Here is a 16,879-nt window from a genome sequence, read left to right on the forward strand (position 1 = left end):
GGTTATTAGCCGTAAAATAGCTCCGCCAACCCGCAGTAGAGCAGCGTGGTAGAGTATGCTCCATATCCCCCCGTTAATTGAGAGGAGGCCTGTACCCAGCAGTTGGACGTAAATAGTCTGTTTATGTTATGTTGTTGTAGAGTACACCTTTTGTATACTGCCATGATTTGGCTCGCCAACACACCATCACTCTGTACAGGCAGACCGTCCTGCATTGACTGACTGTTTGTCTTGCTCTGTATTCAGATGACGTATGCGCCCGAGACAAGGATAGCAATATCAATACACTACAGTATTGTGTCACTAATTAAGTAAGTACTTATTTTATTATCAAATATAGCGCTCGAAAGCCAACATTGCCATTGATATTTCAATGGGTTGGGATTGGGAGTCTTTGAATGAACATTATGAAATTCAAGTTCTAGGTTAGACAAGTATAAAAATGTAAACAAAGAACTCACATAAAGAAAAATAAAATTTATTCAACCATCAAAAAATTAAGCATTTATTAACACAAGTATTTTTGTATTTTTAAATTCTGCGCCTTAAAACTATTTGTACTGCTTGTGCCTTTTTTATTACATAAATATACATAGAAATAAATAACTACAAGAAATATCACGCATTTTATAAAGATTAAATGAGAAAAAGTAGATTGATCAAGGAGATGATAATGGATTTAGATTGTAGTCAGTAACCCTTTTGCGAGCGGGCGTTCGCGCCATTAGCGTGGCCGCCATGTTGTAAGTTGTTGGCGTTCGAATCGTAACCCCCATTGGACCTGGCTAGGGCGTCGGAATCTTCATAAGAGATGTGGGGTTTGAACCCACGCTCGTCGGCTTCGTAGCTCACGGTCTGTTGACAAGAGATAGCGGTTAACACAAAACATAACATAGCTCAAAAAGAGAATTTTCCCGCTTGGAACGTTTCCGTCATTAAAAAGCACAAAACTTAAGAGCTTTATTATCTAACCTTTAGGCAGATAAGACCAGAGACCAGAAAGAACAATTTGAAAATAAAAAGCTGTCGGCGTCCTTACTATTAAAGAGGTTTTACAACGGGAATATTTCCACTTTAAGAACATTCTCCGGGAACGACACATCAATGTTCACGACTATATCCCAATAAGAGACTTTCCAGGCTTCGTTCTTCAAAAACAAAGTAGATGGCGCTGTAAAGATTTTCCCCTTCTTATTTCATGGATAACAGACATATGCATCTTCCACCCATTATTATTCTGATCAAAATAAGGAGAAGCAATATAAGTAGCAACTAAGTACTCGTATACATAATGTGATTCAAGTATATGCTTCAGCCATTACATTGTATTTTTCAATAATTATGTGCCCAAGTGATGAGAAAATCACGTTAAATCAACGGTCTCTGTGGTCCAGTGGTTGAGCGTTGGACTCACGATCTGGAGGTCCCGGGTTCGAATCCCGGTGTGGGCATATCACAAGAATCACTGTGATCTCGAGTTTGGTTAGAACATTACAGGCTGATCACCTGATTGTCCGAAAGTAAGATGATCCGTGCTTCGGAAGGCACGTTAAGCCGTTGGTCCCGGTTACTATTTACTGATGTAAGTGAGTAATCGTTACATGAGCCATGTAACGATTACATTATGTATAGGGGCCTTTGGCGGCTCAACTATAACCCTGACACCAGGGTTGATGAGGTTGGTATTCTACCTCACAACCCACACGATAAGAAGAAGAAAATCACGTTAAATCTCGACAACGCCTTCTATATTATTTTTGAGGAACATAGCGTGGAAAGTCTCTCATTGGGTCAACCTGTAATATCCTGACTAAACTAGGGATCACAGCATGATTTTTGTGATATTATGTCCCCACCGGGATTCGACGAATGGCGTCGTTGTTTGATTGATTGCCAAGTTTACCTGTTTTCTCCCATCAGGGAGTACAACATGGTACTCCCCCTCAGCCCTCTCGTCTTGCCTCTCCTCGTGATGTCCAAAGTCAGTGCCCTCTTGGTAATCATTGACCATATACCCGAAATTGTATCTTGCTGGTTCCTGCGTACAGAATTTAGTATAAGTACTTTTTATAAGAAACATTTTTCTGTTTTATTTAATTATTTATAACATAACATAAGTTCACGGCTATATCTCAATTGGGATCAGAGGTACGGTCGATCATGAGTCCTAATATGTGTACAGTCATGAGCAATATAATGTACCCACTTTAGGACTCTGTCGCACTAACATATTTGACGTTTAGTGAGACTTACAGTTCAATTTGTCAAAAAAGTTAATGTGACACGGTACCAAAGAGTATGCATATTAATGCTCGTGACCGTACACTTTGAAACCATGTCTTAATTAACTTTTTTGACAAATTAAACCGCAAGTCTCATTAAATATCAAATATGATAGTGCGACAGGGTTCTAAAGTGGGTACATGATATTGCTCATGACCGTACATCCATTGCAAGATGAACTAAGTACCCACACCTTACCGAGCTTTCTGTTAGACCAACGTAAGATGGTGAGCCCTATCGCCGTCTATAATGGTCGAGCCAACTTATTAATTTATTTATTTATAAATTCAAACATGTTCTTCTTTCTATCGTGTGGGTTGTGTGGTGGATTACCAACCTCATCAACCCTGTATTAATGTTAAAAAGCTTTTAAAATATAACAATAATTAAAGTAAGTATATTTGTATAGCTGACGACGCGTGGGTGTATCATTATCATCATCAGCCGTACGACGCCCACTGCTGTGGGTGTATATTATAATGTAACTATTTAATACACCTCTGCCTACCCCTTCAGGGATACAGGCGTGATGTTATGTTATCTAAAAGTATATTTGTATAAAAATATAGTTGTATATTTTGTTTAATATAGTACTTATACTTATTCTGTATAATAAATATATAAAATTATACCCGTCACCGTTAATGGACACGAACATTTATAAAGAACATCATGGATGGAAAAATTTAAGGAAAGAGAGGAAGGGTTAGACCTAGGAGAACATTTATGAAACAAATAAAAGAGAAGGTGCAGGTCGTGTCGTATCAGGAGCTGAAGGATTTGGAGGAGAGAAGATAGGAATGGCGATTACTCCATCGACAAGAGAGCAGCTTTTAACTAATGACAGCCCAAGTAGCAACCGATTGTCTGAAAAGAGAATTGTAGATATCTTGAAGGCAAGTAGACTAAATCAAACCCTTGTCTTGGATAAGTCTTATAGGTCTCAAAGATATCCCTCAAGATATCTTGAAGATACAGTTTAGTAAAAGTGGGCACATACTTTAACTCTTATACAAGACAGACTTAAGACAACGCTAAGTCAGACTTAAACCCTACTTTAGACAATGTTCTTGCGTATTCTAAACTTAGAATTCTTGTAGTATCACTTAATACCAAGACTATATACTTGAAGATATCTACAATACTTAGTTAAGACTATAGGATTGAATTGCACTGAGTCAATTGTAACTTAACGAAGTAAAACTTCAGGTCATACTAAAACGATTTTTACTTCACGGGTCTTTATTTTAGAATATAATGGCGAACATTTATATTAACACAAGAAATGAAGTCTGTAAGAAAATGGCGTCTAAAATATTTGTTAAGTTGTTTTAACAAAAGGTTATTCTGCCGTTTCACATACAGGAAATTATAAACGCATGATTGTTTCTCGTGTAAAATCGATAGAAAGTGTTAAAAAACAGAAGGGCCTTTAATATATCAGAAAAATAATAATAAAATTTGGATTGATTATTCAGCAAATAAAAGTATGCTGTATATATATGTGGTGACATATAGTATAGAGAAATTCATTTTCTATTAATATGTGACAGCTAAACGCAGTAATTGTTACTACAACAGAAATATATATTAATTTACTTCAGTTTTTGACGATAATATTGTCAAAAAAATATTACATGTTTTCTTCCTGTAAGTGCAAAATGGCGTTAAGTAATATTTTTCTAAATGAAGTAAGACTTTAGAAACAATTGATTTCGTAAGAATCAGTTTAGAAAAGTAAAGTCAAGTTGCACTTCATCAAGTACTAGTTAAGATAAATTTTACTTCAATTGTCTAGGAGTATACCAACTTAAGACAAAAAGTATTTAGTGAATTCCTACTTAAAACTCTTATATCTAAAGTGATTCTCTATTTTGATTTAGTAAAGTAATGTCGTAAAATCATGTTTGTTTGTCAAATTGTGCCAGAATCATCTATGTAACAAGTAACAATTAAAATCGAACAAGCTTAAAACCTATGGAAAGTATGTTTGTTTGAGAGGTAAGTTTTTCGACTCGTGGAAGATAAAAAATATTGTTATGCTGAGTTCTTACTTGGATAGGAATGTGATTTACTTAATTATTTAATATTTATCACAATTGGAACTAACAAACATAAACTCAATTTGCTAATGAGTCTCCGCGCATACATACATGGTTCGCTGACGCAAAGTAGGTACGATCACCGCGCTTCTAATTGCCAACGGAAACAATGTGATTATTGTAAAAAATAACGAGTATCCGTTGAATATTGTATATACGAAGAACCCTTGCAATTTGATTAACGTCGTGTGTGTGCGCGGTAGTTTCTAATCCCACCAAAAACATTATTGTTAAAAAAGGCGGCCAAATTCCCAATGTCTTTATCAAGCTAAAAAAATAAAGGAATCGAATCTAATGCCCACTTTAAATGCATTTACCATACACAAAACTTAAAATAGATATGTTTTGTTTATGATTGTGAATAAAGCTTAGTTAAAAATAGGTAAGTACATTTTAAAATTATTAAAAGAAAGAATGAAAGAAGAAAGAAAAGTATCTAGACACGCGGTAGCGTGTCAAGCCAAGTTCAAGAAATAGAACTGGCGAGCCGCACCGTGTGTATTATTACACGAACCATTTGGAGCCACTTTTGACCCCCTCATAAATCAAAAACTATTTCACATAAACGTATCAAATATGGCTCATATATTGAGACTTGTGAGATACATAATTATCATCATAAACTGCCTATATACGTCCCACTGCTGGGCACAGGCCTCCCCTCAATCAACCGGAGGGGGTATGGAGCATACTCCACCACGCTGCTCCACTGCGGGTTGGTGGAGGTGTTTTTTACGGCTAATAGCCGGGACCAACGGCTTAACGTGCCCTCCGAAGCACGGAATCATCTGACTTTTTCGGACAATCAGGTGATTCAAGCCTGAAAAGTCCTTACCAAACAAAGGACAGTCTCACAAAGTGATTTCGACAATGTCCCCATCGGGAATCGAACCCGGACCTCCAGATCGTGAGCCTAAGGCTCTAACCACTAGACCACGGAGGCCACGTGAAATACATATAAGTGTTCTAAATTTCATAAGCTCATCCTAAAATCCTCATTTTTATCATTGACTGACTGACTGACTGACCTATAGATCAAAAATCTAACCCAGTTCCAGATGACCTAAAGTTAAAATTTGGTATGCAGATAGGTAATTAGATGAATATAAACGAAAAAATAAAAAAAAACTGGCAACATTTTAATAATTAGATTCTATCATGTACGCTTAACATAAATACCTAATTAGTGCCTGTATCTAACTATAGATGTAAGAATCAGTAAGTAATCAAAACTCATGACAGCCGGTCTTTTCGTGGTAGGTATGTAGATTAACTTAACATAACATACAATCACGCCTATATGCCCTACCGGGGTAGGCAGAGCACTAAGTGATCATAAAACCACTTGATGCCACATTCGACAAGTACTTTAAGGGTAGGTAAGCAAGTTGGAACATGTGTTTAGCGGTGACAGGTTGTCAGTTTTTTGCCCACGATACAACACAACTCTCATCCATTTTACTGGCTTATTTTTTTTTTAACTTAACGTGAATCTTAAACGAGTTTAATAGGTATTCAAATGTTTTATATCTATAAAGTCGACTTTTAGTTTTGAATTTGTCCTTTTAAAAGGACCCACGCGTTACGAGGATATGTACTTACCTACAATAAGACAGACCTTAGGCTACAATATATTATCTTATGTTATAAGAAGATATGATATGTTATACTGTTACTTATAAATAAATTTCAGGACTGACCATTGAACTTGGCACCCATTTAGATCTCACTTCTTTTGTCGTTGAAGTCAACAACCAAAGCATTTATCAGAGTATTGAACTTGGCTCTCATTTCACATTTATGTTTTTGATTGGATTTATTTGTTATTAGACTAATAGGTACCTAATTTTATATTTGAACTTAGCAGGTTTTAATATAAAGCTCATGGTGTTTCATTCATGGTGTAGTGTTGCCGTGCGCTTAGACTAGGTTAGACTAGCTTAGTCATTTTTGAGAAGATTTGTGCGAGACGTAGCTACCTGGGCCGCCACACGCTGGATCGGATTTGAAAAACAGGAACTTACGATTTTTTTGCCAAAAAAATTGTGTTATACCAATCGATATAAAAAAAAATGATGGCAATGAAGAAGATATCGCATCGCTAACAAAAACAGTGGGATGTGCATTATCACAGGTTAATTTTCTGTATTTAATATTCTGCCTTCGAAAACCACCAGATCCTTTTATTATTTGGACGTCATCCATCTTTCTGCTTGCTTCTATTTCGATTTTATCGTCCATTGAATAGACTTTTCTTATGTTTTACTTATTGTAGTCAAAAACGAATAAAACGTGTGATGCTCTGTCGCGGGGCCACCACCTCCAATTCAGTTGAAAACGATATAGATTACTGTACGTACCATGTACATAGTGTACGTGAAAAGATTTTATGTGTACGTGCTATAATTAGAAAGAAAACAACAAATTAAAGTGGCTTCGCTGGAGAGCATACTCCCCAGCGGAGCCACTCAGTTTGCATACTTCGAGATGTTTTCTTCCTGTAAATTGAAGTATAGTTTGATGTACGTACTACGTACATAGTGTACGTGAAAAGATTTTATGTGTACGTGCTATAATTAGAAAGAAAACAACAAATTAAAGTGGCTTCGCTGGAGAGCATACTCCCCAGCGGAGCCACTCAGTTTGCATACTTCGAGATGTTTTCTTCCTGTAAATTGTAGTATAGTTTGATGTACGTACTACGTACATAGTGTACGTGAAAAGATTTTATGTGTACGTGCTATAATTAGAAAGAAAACAACAAATTAAAGTGTATATGACGGCATGAACAAAACGTGAAGCGCTGAAGATTTTAAGAAACAATCTCCTTGCGAGAACTTTTTATCTATGCACAAACTACTAAGAGAACCTATTTCAGACGAACGTCTCTCATACAAAACAAAGAGCCTCAGAATTTAGAGTATGACACTTGATTTGACATAAATATAAAATTATATTGCCACACGCAAAAATAATTGTGGGGTTGCCATAGTAATGATATGGCACGGCGTGGCAGTAGTGATAGCTTTAAATTATTTAGATTACTTTAAATTTTGATGACAAGGTTTGGTGACGGATCGGTACGGCACTGACAATTTATGTCAAATCTGTCATAGATACACGGCCGGAAATGTTCATACAAAAAAATTGTACCATAGCGCAAATGTACCGAGTTTAGAAAATGACAGCTACTTCACCCCTCTCCTACTTCATTTCACCCCTCTGCGATCTTCCGCCATCTTGGGACAATCTTAGGTTAGGATATAATAAACATAGACACAAGGGCAAGCGCTGCCCGCCCGGCGTCCTAACCAAACAAAATCCAAAATCAATCATTGTTTCATTGTAGTTTTATAAATGTAAGTGATCGAGTGAAATTTGCGTTGAATAAATTCCGTAGTTAACCTCTCAACTAGAAAACTGTGATATCCATACAGTATGAGTGTAAGATCTCTCTCTCTATTTAAGAGCTGCGCTCTTGTCGGTGGAGTAACCGCCATTCCTCTCTTCTTCCCGCCAAAACCTTCACCTCCCGATACGACACGACCTGCACCTTCTCTTTTATTTGTTTCATAAATGTTATCCTAGGTCTACCCCTTCCTCTCTTCCCTTCAATTTTTCCTTCTATAATGTTTGTTATAAATGAATCGTGTCGTATCAGGTGGCCAATCATATTTCCTCTCCGGTTCTCTATAGTCTTCAATATGGTTCTCTTTTCTTCAACTCTTTCCAGCACTTTTTCATTTGACACCATTTCAGTCCAGCTTATACCCTCCATCCTTCGCCAACACCACATCTCAAACGCTTCCAATCTCTCTCTGTCTCTCTGTGTCATAGTCCACGTTTCACTTCCATAGAGTGCAATGCTCCAAATATATGATTTAATAAACCGTTTCCTTATTTTTAATGATATGTTTTTGGTTTTCAAAATGTATTTTTTCCTGTTAAATGCTTGTTTGGCTATTGCAATTCTGGCTATTATGTCTTGTGTGCATCTAGAGTCACTATTTATTATACTTCCAAGATATTTGAAACTATCAACTCTTTCTAATATGTTGTCATTCAGTTTAACAGGTCTATAGTTTGCTGGATGTTTGGATGTTGTCATTATTTTAGTTTTGCTCGCGTTTATCTTTAACTGAAATTTTTTGATTACAATGTCCATGGTTGTTATCAGATTTTCTAATGCTATTTCATTTTCTGCGAATGCAGCAATGTCATCTGCAAATCTTACAAATTTGATGTTTTCCCCATTGATTTTAACCCCCCCTTCCGAACTTTCCTTGATTTCTTTAATGGCGCACTCTATGAATATGTTGAATATCAACGGTGAAAGGGGACAACCCTGTCTAACTCCTTGTCGTATTCTTGCTATTCCCTTTTCTTCTCCAATCTCAATCACTGCTTCTTGTTCTCTATATAATTCCATTATTATTTTCCGGTCTCTGTAATCCACTCCAATGTCCATAAGTGCCTTCATCATCAATTTCCAGTCCACCTTGTCGAACGCTTTCTCTAAATCTATGAATGCTATATGTGTGTCTAACCCTAAATCCATTCTTCTATCAATTATCATCCGCAACGCTAGTATACCCTCTCTTGTACCTTTTTGTTGTCTGAACCCATATTGGTCGTCTCCTACCACTTCTTCTGCTTTAGGTCTTAGTCTATTCTGTATTATCTTCAAAAGTATCTTGGCGGCCTGAGAAATAAGATCGAGTGTAAGATAAGTAAGCGAAAAGACGAAAAGACGCTATATTTCACCAGTTTCCTAAAAGTGAGCTAGGAAGAACTCTAGAAGTGCAGAAGTTACAGTGTTTGTGTGATGACAATTTGCGAAGGCTTAGGACTACTGGGAACAATTGTGTTTGCCATGCGTTAAATATGCATTAAATATGCATGCATTAAAAACTTTCCGGGTCTCTCAAGATTAGCAGTGTTATTATAAACAAAATATTAAAGGGTACAGATGTCTCTAGATTAGAGAGTTTAGAGGAAAGTTTGCCATTAATGCAAAAAGGCATATTTAAAATAATAATAATAAAGCTCTATTTCAGAAAAAAAATCCATAAAATATAAAACAAAATTAAAAAATAAAATGTTATACAAGTAAACTGCAGTCTTTTTTTTATAAACCTTGTCATCAAAATTTAAAGTAATCTAAATAATTTAAAGCTATCACTACTGCCACGCCGTGCCATATCATTACTATGGCAACCCCACAATTATTTTTGCGTGTGGCAATATAATTTTATATTTATGTCAAATCAAGTGTCATACTCTAAATTCTGAGGCTCTTTGTTTTGTATGAGAGACGTTCGTCTGAAATAGGTTCTCTTAGTAGTTTGTGCATAGATAAAAAGTTCTCGCAAGGAGATTGTTTCTTAAAATCTTCAGCGCTTCACGTTTTGTTCATGCCGTCATATACACTTTAATTTGTTGTTTTCTTTCTAATTATAGCACGTACACATAAAATCTTTTCACGTACACTATGTACGTAGTACGTACATCAAACTATACTACAATTTACAGGAAGAAAACATCTCGAAGTATGCAAACTGAGTGGCTCCGCTGGGGAGTATGCTCTCCAGCGAAGCCACTTTAATTTGTTGTTTTCTTTCTAATTATAGCACGTACACATAAAATCTTTTCACGTACACTATGTACGTAGTACGTACATCAAACTATACTTCAATTTACAGGAAGAAAACATCTCGAAGTATGCAAACTGAGTGGCTCCGCTGGGGAGTATGCTCTCCAGCGAAGCCACTTTAATTTGTTGTTTTCTTTCTAATTATAGCACGTACACATAAAATCTTTTCACGTACACTATGTACATGGTACGTACAGTAATCTATATCGTTTTCAACTGAATTGGAGGTGGTGGCCCCGCGACAGAGCATCACACAATAAAACAGTTTTGTATAGGAGCAACAAATAATAAAAATTGCCTTAAGTATATCTAGGCAATCAATTTTTACTTTACAAGACCAAACTGATACTTCACTAAATCAATTTAGTGTTAAGTGAGCCTTCAAATAATCTGAGTAAAGTAAAAGAATACTTGTAGACTTAACAGTAGGCTGAGATAAGACTAAATAGTTTTGTGAATACTTAACTTGGTTTTGTGTATTCTATAAATTATCTAAAGTAGGATTTGTTGAAAACTATATAGTATTAAAGAAGGAAATGAATTTATGAAGTCCTAATAAGTCTTATTTGATTTGGATAAATCTCACTTTAGCTAAAGTTTAGACATATATGACTTAATCACAATTCTTGATTGCTACTTGGGAGAGAGGGAATCGTTAATGAGGTAGGCAGAACCAATGGTTATCTACCGGGTCTGCATGACGACCGCCCCGCGCGCGTTGCGAATTATATCGAGCGCTACCCGAAAGGTGCCTGTTCACTCTGGCCTTGAAAGCACCCGGGTTATATGCATTCGGAAATACAGAAGACGGCAAAGAATAGCTTTTTTGACGTGATTTATTAATTTGCCGCAAATTGCTGTAGCTACTTGATCGGACGAATGGGAAGCGCTGATGGCTCTCACCAACTATCCTGTTGATTCAACTTACCTCATCATCAAGACCGCTCCTTCCGAAGGGAGAGGCGTTAGCATCGTATCCTTGTTGATCGTACCCTTGACCTCCGAACCTGGCCTGAGCTTTGTGGCCGTGACCTCCCGCGCTCCTGTAAGAAATCATAATATAGTGTACTCTTATAAATCCCTCACTCTGAACAGTAGTGTAGACTATGAGGATAATACCAGCTTCTAAAATAGAGAATAATACTACGTATAGAACGGTAATTCTCCGCCCCGCACCGATTCGAATCAGGTGCCGACCTCACCCCCTGGCTCTTACTTTAATCACACCCCGGACACTTCATACAAACAACCTCGTTTTACACAGACACTACACATTGGAGAAGGAGCTCAGTGGCGCAGCGGTAAACGGTCTGCGATTGTTGAAGTTAAGCAACTTTCGCAAAGGCCGGTCATAGGATGGGTGACCACAAAAAAAGTTTTCATCTCGAGCTCCTCCGTGCTGCGGAAAGCACGTTAAGCCGTTGGTCCCGGCTGCATTAGCAGTCGTTAATAACCATCAATCCGCACTGGGCCCGTGTGATGGTTTAAAGCCAAATCTCCCTATCCATCCATACGGAAGGCCCGTGCCCCAGCAGTGGGGACGTTAATGGGCTGATGATGACACATTGACCACTGCCCTATTTTTCCCTAAAAAGTAGCATGGAGGATGCTACACCGACAAGGGCAGCTTAATTAGTGATGATGATTTATTTACTACTGTCATCAAAGACTTACTTTCCAAATCCACCAGCAGCTCGACCATGGTCCAGGTTTCTAGCAGCCACAATTTGAGGCCCCGCTTGGCCGAGGCCCCCGTGGCCTCCATGGCCCCCGTGGGCACCGTGACCTTGTGGCCCTCCTTGCGGGTAGCCCCCCGAACGACTCGACGGGGAAGGGGGGAGGTAACTGGGAAGAAACAGTCTTTAATATAGCATATTTCTTCTCTTCATCTATCGTGGGTTGTGAGATGGGTTACCAACCTCATCAACCCTGGTGTCAGGGTTACTATTGAGCCACCAAAGGCCCCTGACATGTCTCATATAGTAACCGGGACCAACGGTTTCACGTGCCTTCCGGAGCACGGATCGTCTTACTTTCGGACAATCAGGTGATTAGCCTGTAATTTCCTAACCAAACTAGGGATCACAAAGTGATTTTTGTGATATGTCGAACCCAGGACCTCCGGAACGTGAGCCCAACGCTCAACCACTGGATCACGGAGGCTGTTGTAGAACACTCAATTGACTTTTTTCAAGAGGTTTTTAGTTCACCTTGCCGATGGACAGCAATTTCAAATAAATCTACTTATCCTTTTTATCACAAAAATCGTCAAAATAATGTGCTATCGATTTCATTGAGGCTTTATTTTACATTTTATACCTTTTACACGTTTTTAGCCGTTGATCCTGACTATTAGCCGTAAAAACACCTCCACCAACCCGCATTGGAGCAGCGTGGTGGAGTATGCTCCATACCCCCTCCGGTTGATTGAGGGGAGGCCTGTGCCCAGCACTGGGACTGGGACGTATATAGGCTGTTTATGTATGTATGTACCTTTTACACTTATCTTAAATAAATAATAATGTAAATAACTGCCCCAAATGGCATTAACTACTTCAAGTAAGTATTTTCACTTATTTTTTTTTTATAAGTAATTATATATTTTTTATTATTTTTCAGCTGAAAGGGATACCGTTGATGTCTTTTGTATGGAATAATGTAATTCAGGCTTGTTTCTCAAACGTCGAGCAACGGTTCAAATCCTGGAACCAGAGTTGCACCAATGAGTTTTCACTAACACAGTTGGCTCGACCATTACAGACGGCGATACGGCTCACCTATCACGTTGGTCTAACAGAAAGCTCGGTGATGTGTGGGTACTTAGTTCATCTTGTGATGGATGTACCTCTATTGCCCTAATTGGTATACAGGGTGGCCCAGAAGTTCAGGTTCAAAATGAAAAATTAGATAGAGGGGCTCATTAGCTACCAGAAACATCCCCATGTATGTTCAGCAATTATTTACGGTTTAGGAGATATGACCCATTTTGTACCTTTTTCTAGATTTTCTACCTTACTTCATAAATAATCATTTTGTCGCTATCCCTTTCTTAATAATTATTTTATTTTACTTCATAACTATGCCTAAGGCTGTGTACCGCTCAATCAAAGTTAAATCAAAGTCAAATCAAGTATAAAAAAAAAGATATCGGAAGTTAAAGTGAGAATTCGACCAAAATTGTTACAGTTGTTAAAACTTCGCCGAAGAATAATAAACACATGAGATTGTCATGGACCCTGAAAGTACTTCTAAAAACTGCTCCATTTAATAGGCTTTTAGAAACATCCAAAAAAGTACCCTTAATATGGGCAAAAAACTAAGTAATTTGACCTCAAATATTGCAAGACAGACAGATTTGAAGGAAAATTTGACATTCTCATACAATGTAGCTGCTTCTTTCTAACGTTGTTAAAGGTGCTCAAAGACACATTTTCAGTTAAAAGTAAATAAAAATCACGCTTATAATCGCTAACAGGGTAGACATAGCAACAATCCGAAGACAAAACTTGCAGTCACTTTTGGTATTCGTATTTTAATGAAGGTACATAGATTTCAAGGAAAAAGTTGTCCCCAAACACTGTTGGTGATTCATACTATTGGATACTAAAATAAAATCTGTCTTTGAGCATCTTTGACAACGTTAGAAAGAAGCAGCTACATTGTATGAGAATGTCAAATTTTCCTTCAAATCTGTCTGTCTTGCAATCTTTGAGGGCTAATTAGTTAGTTTTATGCCCTAATTAAGGGTACTTTTTGTGGATGTTTCTAAAAGCCTATTAAATGGAGCAGTTTTTAGAAATACTTTCATGGTCCATGACAATCTCATGTGTTTATTATTCTTCGGCGAAGTATTGACAACTGTAACAATTTTGTTCGAATTCTCACTTTGGCTTCCGATAACTTTTTTTTTATACTTGATTTGACTTTGATTTATCTTTGATTGAGCGGTACACAGCCTTAGGCATAGTTGTGAAGTAAAATAAAATAATTATTAAGAAAGGGATAGCGACAAAATGATTATTTCTGAAGTAAGGTAGAAAATCTAGAAAAAGGTACAAAATGGGTCATATCTCCTAAACCGTAAATAATTGCTGAACATACATGGGGGTGTTTCTGGTAGCTAATGAGCCCCTCTATCTAATTTTTCATTTTGAACCTGAACTTCTGGGCCACCCTGTATAGTCGTAGGCTTATGTTATGTTATCAATCACTTTGTTGTACAGGGTGTTAGTGACATGTAACAAAAACTTTGAGGGATGATTCAGACCATGATTCTGAGTTGATATCAACTGGAATTTTCCGTCGCAAAAGTATGGAACTGAAAATAATTACAACATAAAAATTTTCATGAATTTTCCGATAGGAAATTCCACTTATTTATTTATTTATTTATTTGATATCAACTCAGAATCATGGTCTGAACCATCCCCTTCAGTAGTCGTTACGATGTATGGCTGTAAGTGACATCGTAACGAATACTGAGAGGGATGGTTCAGCTCATTATTCTGAGTTAATATCACGTGGAATTTTCCATCGCAAAAATATGGAATTGAAAATAATATAAAAAACTAAAAAATAAAATCATGAATTTTGCGACGATAAATTCCACTTGATATTCAGTATTTGTTACGATGTTACTAACACCCTGTATATTATAACTATACCTATTGGACGGTGGTGGTTCGGCCAACGCCATGGCTACGAGGCAAACGGTGGCTATGATAGTCTGAAAACAAAAAAAAAACATTAATTCACGTCGTTAATTCTTGATGGGGTGAACACATGAGTACTGATCAAAGCCTATGAAAGAAAATTTTCTTCTTTCTATTTAACTTATTTATGAATTTTAATCAAAACAAAAATATGTTTTTTTTTTTTTTTGACGTGACTTATTGTAGATTTGCCGCAGATGGCATTAACTACTTGGCCGGACAAATGGGGAGCGCTGAAGGCTCTCACCCGGTACAACGTTTAAGACAACAGGCCTGAGGGTGCCCAGTTGGGCGCGAACCTCGGCTCAGGGCGTCGTCTGAGAGGAAAAATATTTGAAAGAATTAATCGACCCTAGTGGGTCGATAGCGATAAGCGCTGAATGAGGGAAATCGTCGACCACGCCGGCGGGGTCGGTATCGGGGACCTGAAGTGTTTGGTGTCGCGAGCTGATTGGCTGCCTCTATGGCTAGAGTAATCGGGTCGTCGGGATCGTATATTACGTCCTTCGGACGCCGATACTTTTCAGTACCGTCCCTAAGCGGAATGTACTCGGCAGCCGCAACTACCAGGGGATTTGGGTGGTGCGGAGCAGAATCGAAAAAACGTTTGGAAGCTAATTTGAGCCATTGGGCAATGGTTGGCAGACCTAGGTCAATGTGCAGATTTTCATTGCGAAGGAACCACGGAGCTCCCGTGGCTTTCCGCATGAAACGATTTTGTATTACCTGTAGACGGTGAATTTGAGAGGGACTCGCGTGAGCGAAAACTACCCCTGCATAGGTCATGATCGGACGGATGCAAGTCGTGTAGATTTTCACCTTATTCCTAAGGGACAAAAACAAAAATAATAAGTCCCGTCATTTTATTACGTTTTTATATAGCCTCACAGTGTGCTTTTTCAAACAAATAGTTTTCTTCCATAGCAATTTCGTGTTTTGACGTTTAATGAAAAGTAAGTGATTTGACTAGTTGGAAACTACCCTGATTTCATGTCAATCTTGATGCTAATGCCTGTCATCATCATCAGCCCATTAACGTCCCCACTGCTGGGGCACGGGCCTTCCCTATGGATGGATAGGGAGATCGGGCCTTAAACCATCACGCGGGCCCAGTGCGGATTGATGGTTATTAACGACTGCTAATGCAGCCGGGACCAACGTCTTAACGTGCTTTCCGAAGCACGGAGGAGCTCGAGATGAAAACTTTTTTTTTTTGGTCACCCATCCTATGACCGGCCTTTGCGAAAGTTGCTTAACTTCAACAATCGCAGACCGAGCGCGTTTACCGCTGCGCCACCGAGCTCCTCATGCCTGCTAATGCCTGTAAACACCTTTATTTTAAGTTATATTTATCATTTTTGTATCCGCCGAAAAGGAAAGGGACGGTAATCTACAAGCATAAAATTTATGGAATACACGTGAATTTTAAGCACAACTCTATAAAAAAATTGCATTGGCTAATAACCCCATAGAATTGAGTTGTCAGTACACGTCAAGCGAGATGATACCTTTTTGATTCGCCCGGGTTATTCATTCAATTACTCATTCTTCCTGAAATTAATAGCTGTTACATCCCGTCCCTTAACTTTTCGGCGGATAAGAAAATGACAGGTATAACTTAACCCTTACACGGACGGAGACCATGGGTCATTGATGGTTCATAATAAGTAGTATAACGCCTTGGAATCGGAACGTCCTTATACGTTCTGTCCTTGAAAGTGTTAAAGTAAAATTGGGAGGTGTCTGCAGGTATTGAGCCCTTTATAAAACACAAAATCCAATGCACAATATACCTTCATGTTTGGAACACAACACAGACACAAGAAACAGAACACTAGAACTCGAATGATACAATTGTCAAATGTACATCACCTTTTATACTCGTCATTTGTAGTAGGGGATGAAAAATAGTTGTCATTACACGCATAATAGGAGCTTTCAAGGTACGGATTACAGGCACAGAGGAGGCGTAGAGTCGTGGATTATACGGCCTTGTGTTTTCAAAGATATAAAATATGTCGTCAATGTCATTGACAGGCATAAACCACACGCCCGTAAACTTAATAGGGTTGAGCAGCATTATGATCCAAACATGAATTCGATAACAAATTCGACAATAATTCAATATT

The 16,879-nt window shown here is 38.0% G+C and overlaps 1 protein-coding gene across 1 annotated transcript; it reads right to left on the reverse strand.

Moving 5' to 3' along the window:
• Positions 1 to 690: 690 nt before the first annotated feature.
• On the reverse strand, positions 691 to 16,549 carry LOC126377992 (pro-resilin-like). Its single transcript, XM_050026012.1, has 6 exons — positions 16,544 to 16,549; positions 14,703 to 14,764; positions 11,713 to 11,883; positions 10,967 to 11,081; positions 1,904 to 2,038; positions 691 to 855 (listed from the first exon to the last, which is right to left on the reverse strand). The coding sequence occupies exons 1-6, from the start codon at positions 16,547 to 16,549 to the stop codon at positions 691 to 693; spliced, it is 654 nt and encodes a 217-aa protein (XP_049881969.1).
• Positions 16,550 to 16,879: the final 330 nt, after the last annotated feature.

The sequence above is a fragment of the Pectinophora gossypiella genome, chromosome 25, assembly GCF_024362695.1.
Source record: "Pectinophora gossypiella chromosome 25, ilPecGoss1.1, whole genome shotgun sequence".
NCBI classification, from domain to species: domain Eukaryota; kingdom Metazoa; phylum Arthropoda; class Insecta; order Lepidoptera; family Gelechiidae; genus Pectinophora; species Pectinophora gossypiella.

Excerpts from the sequence above, each read along its gene's own strand:
- LOC126377992 (XM_050026012.1), bottom strand. Across the intron at positions 11,884-14,702 it reads GAACCACCACCGTCCAATAG|TTACCTCCCCCCTTCCCCGT; the intron begins GTATAGTTATAA and ends GTTTCTTCCCAG. Across the intron at positions 11,082-11,712 it reads GCTGCTGGTGGATTTGGAAA|GAGCGCGGGAGGTCACGGCC; the intron begins GTAAGTCTTTGA and ends GATTTCTTACAG.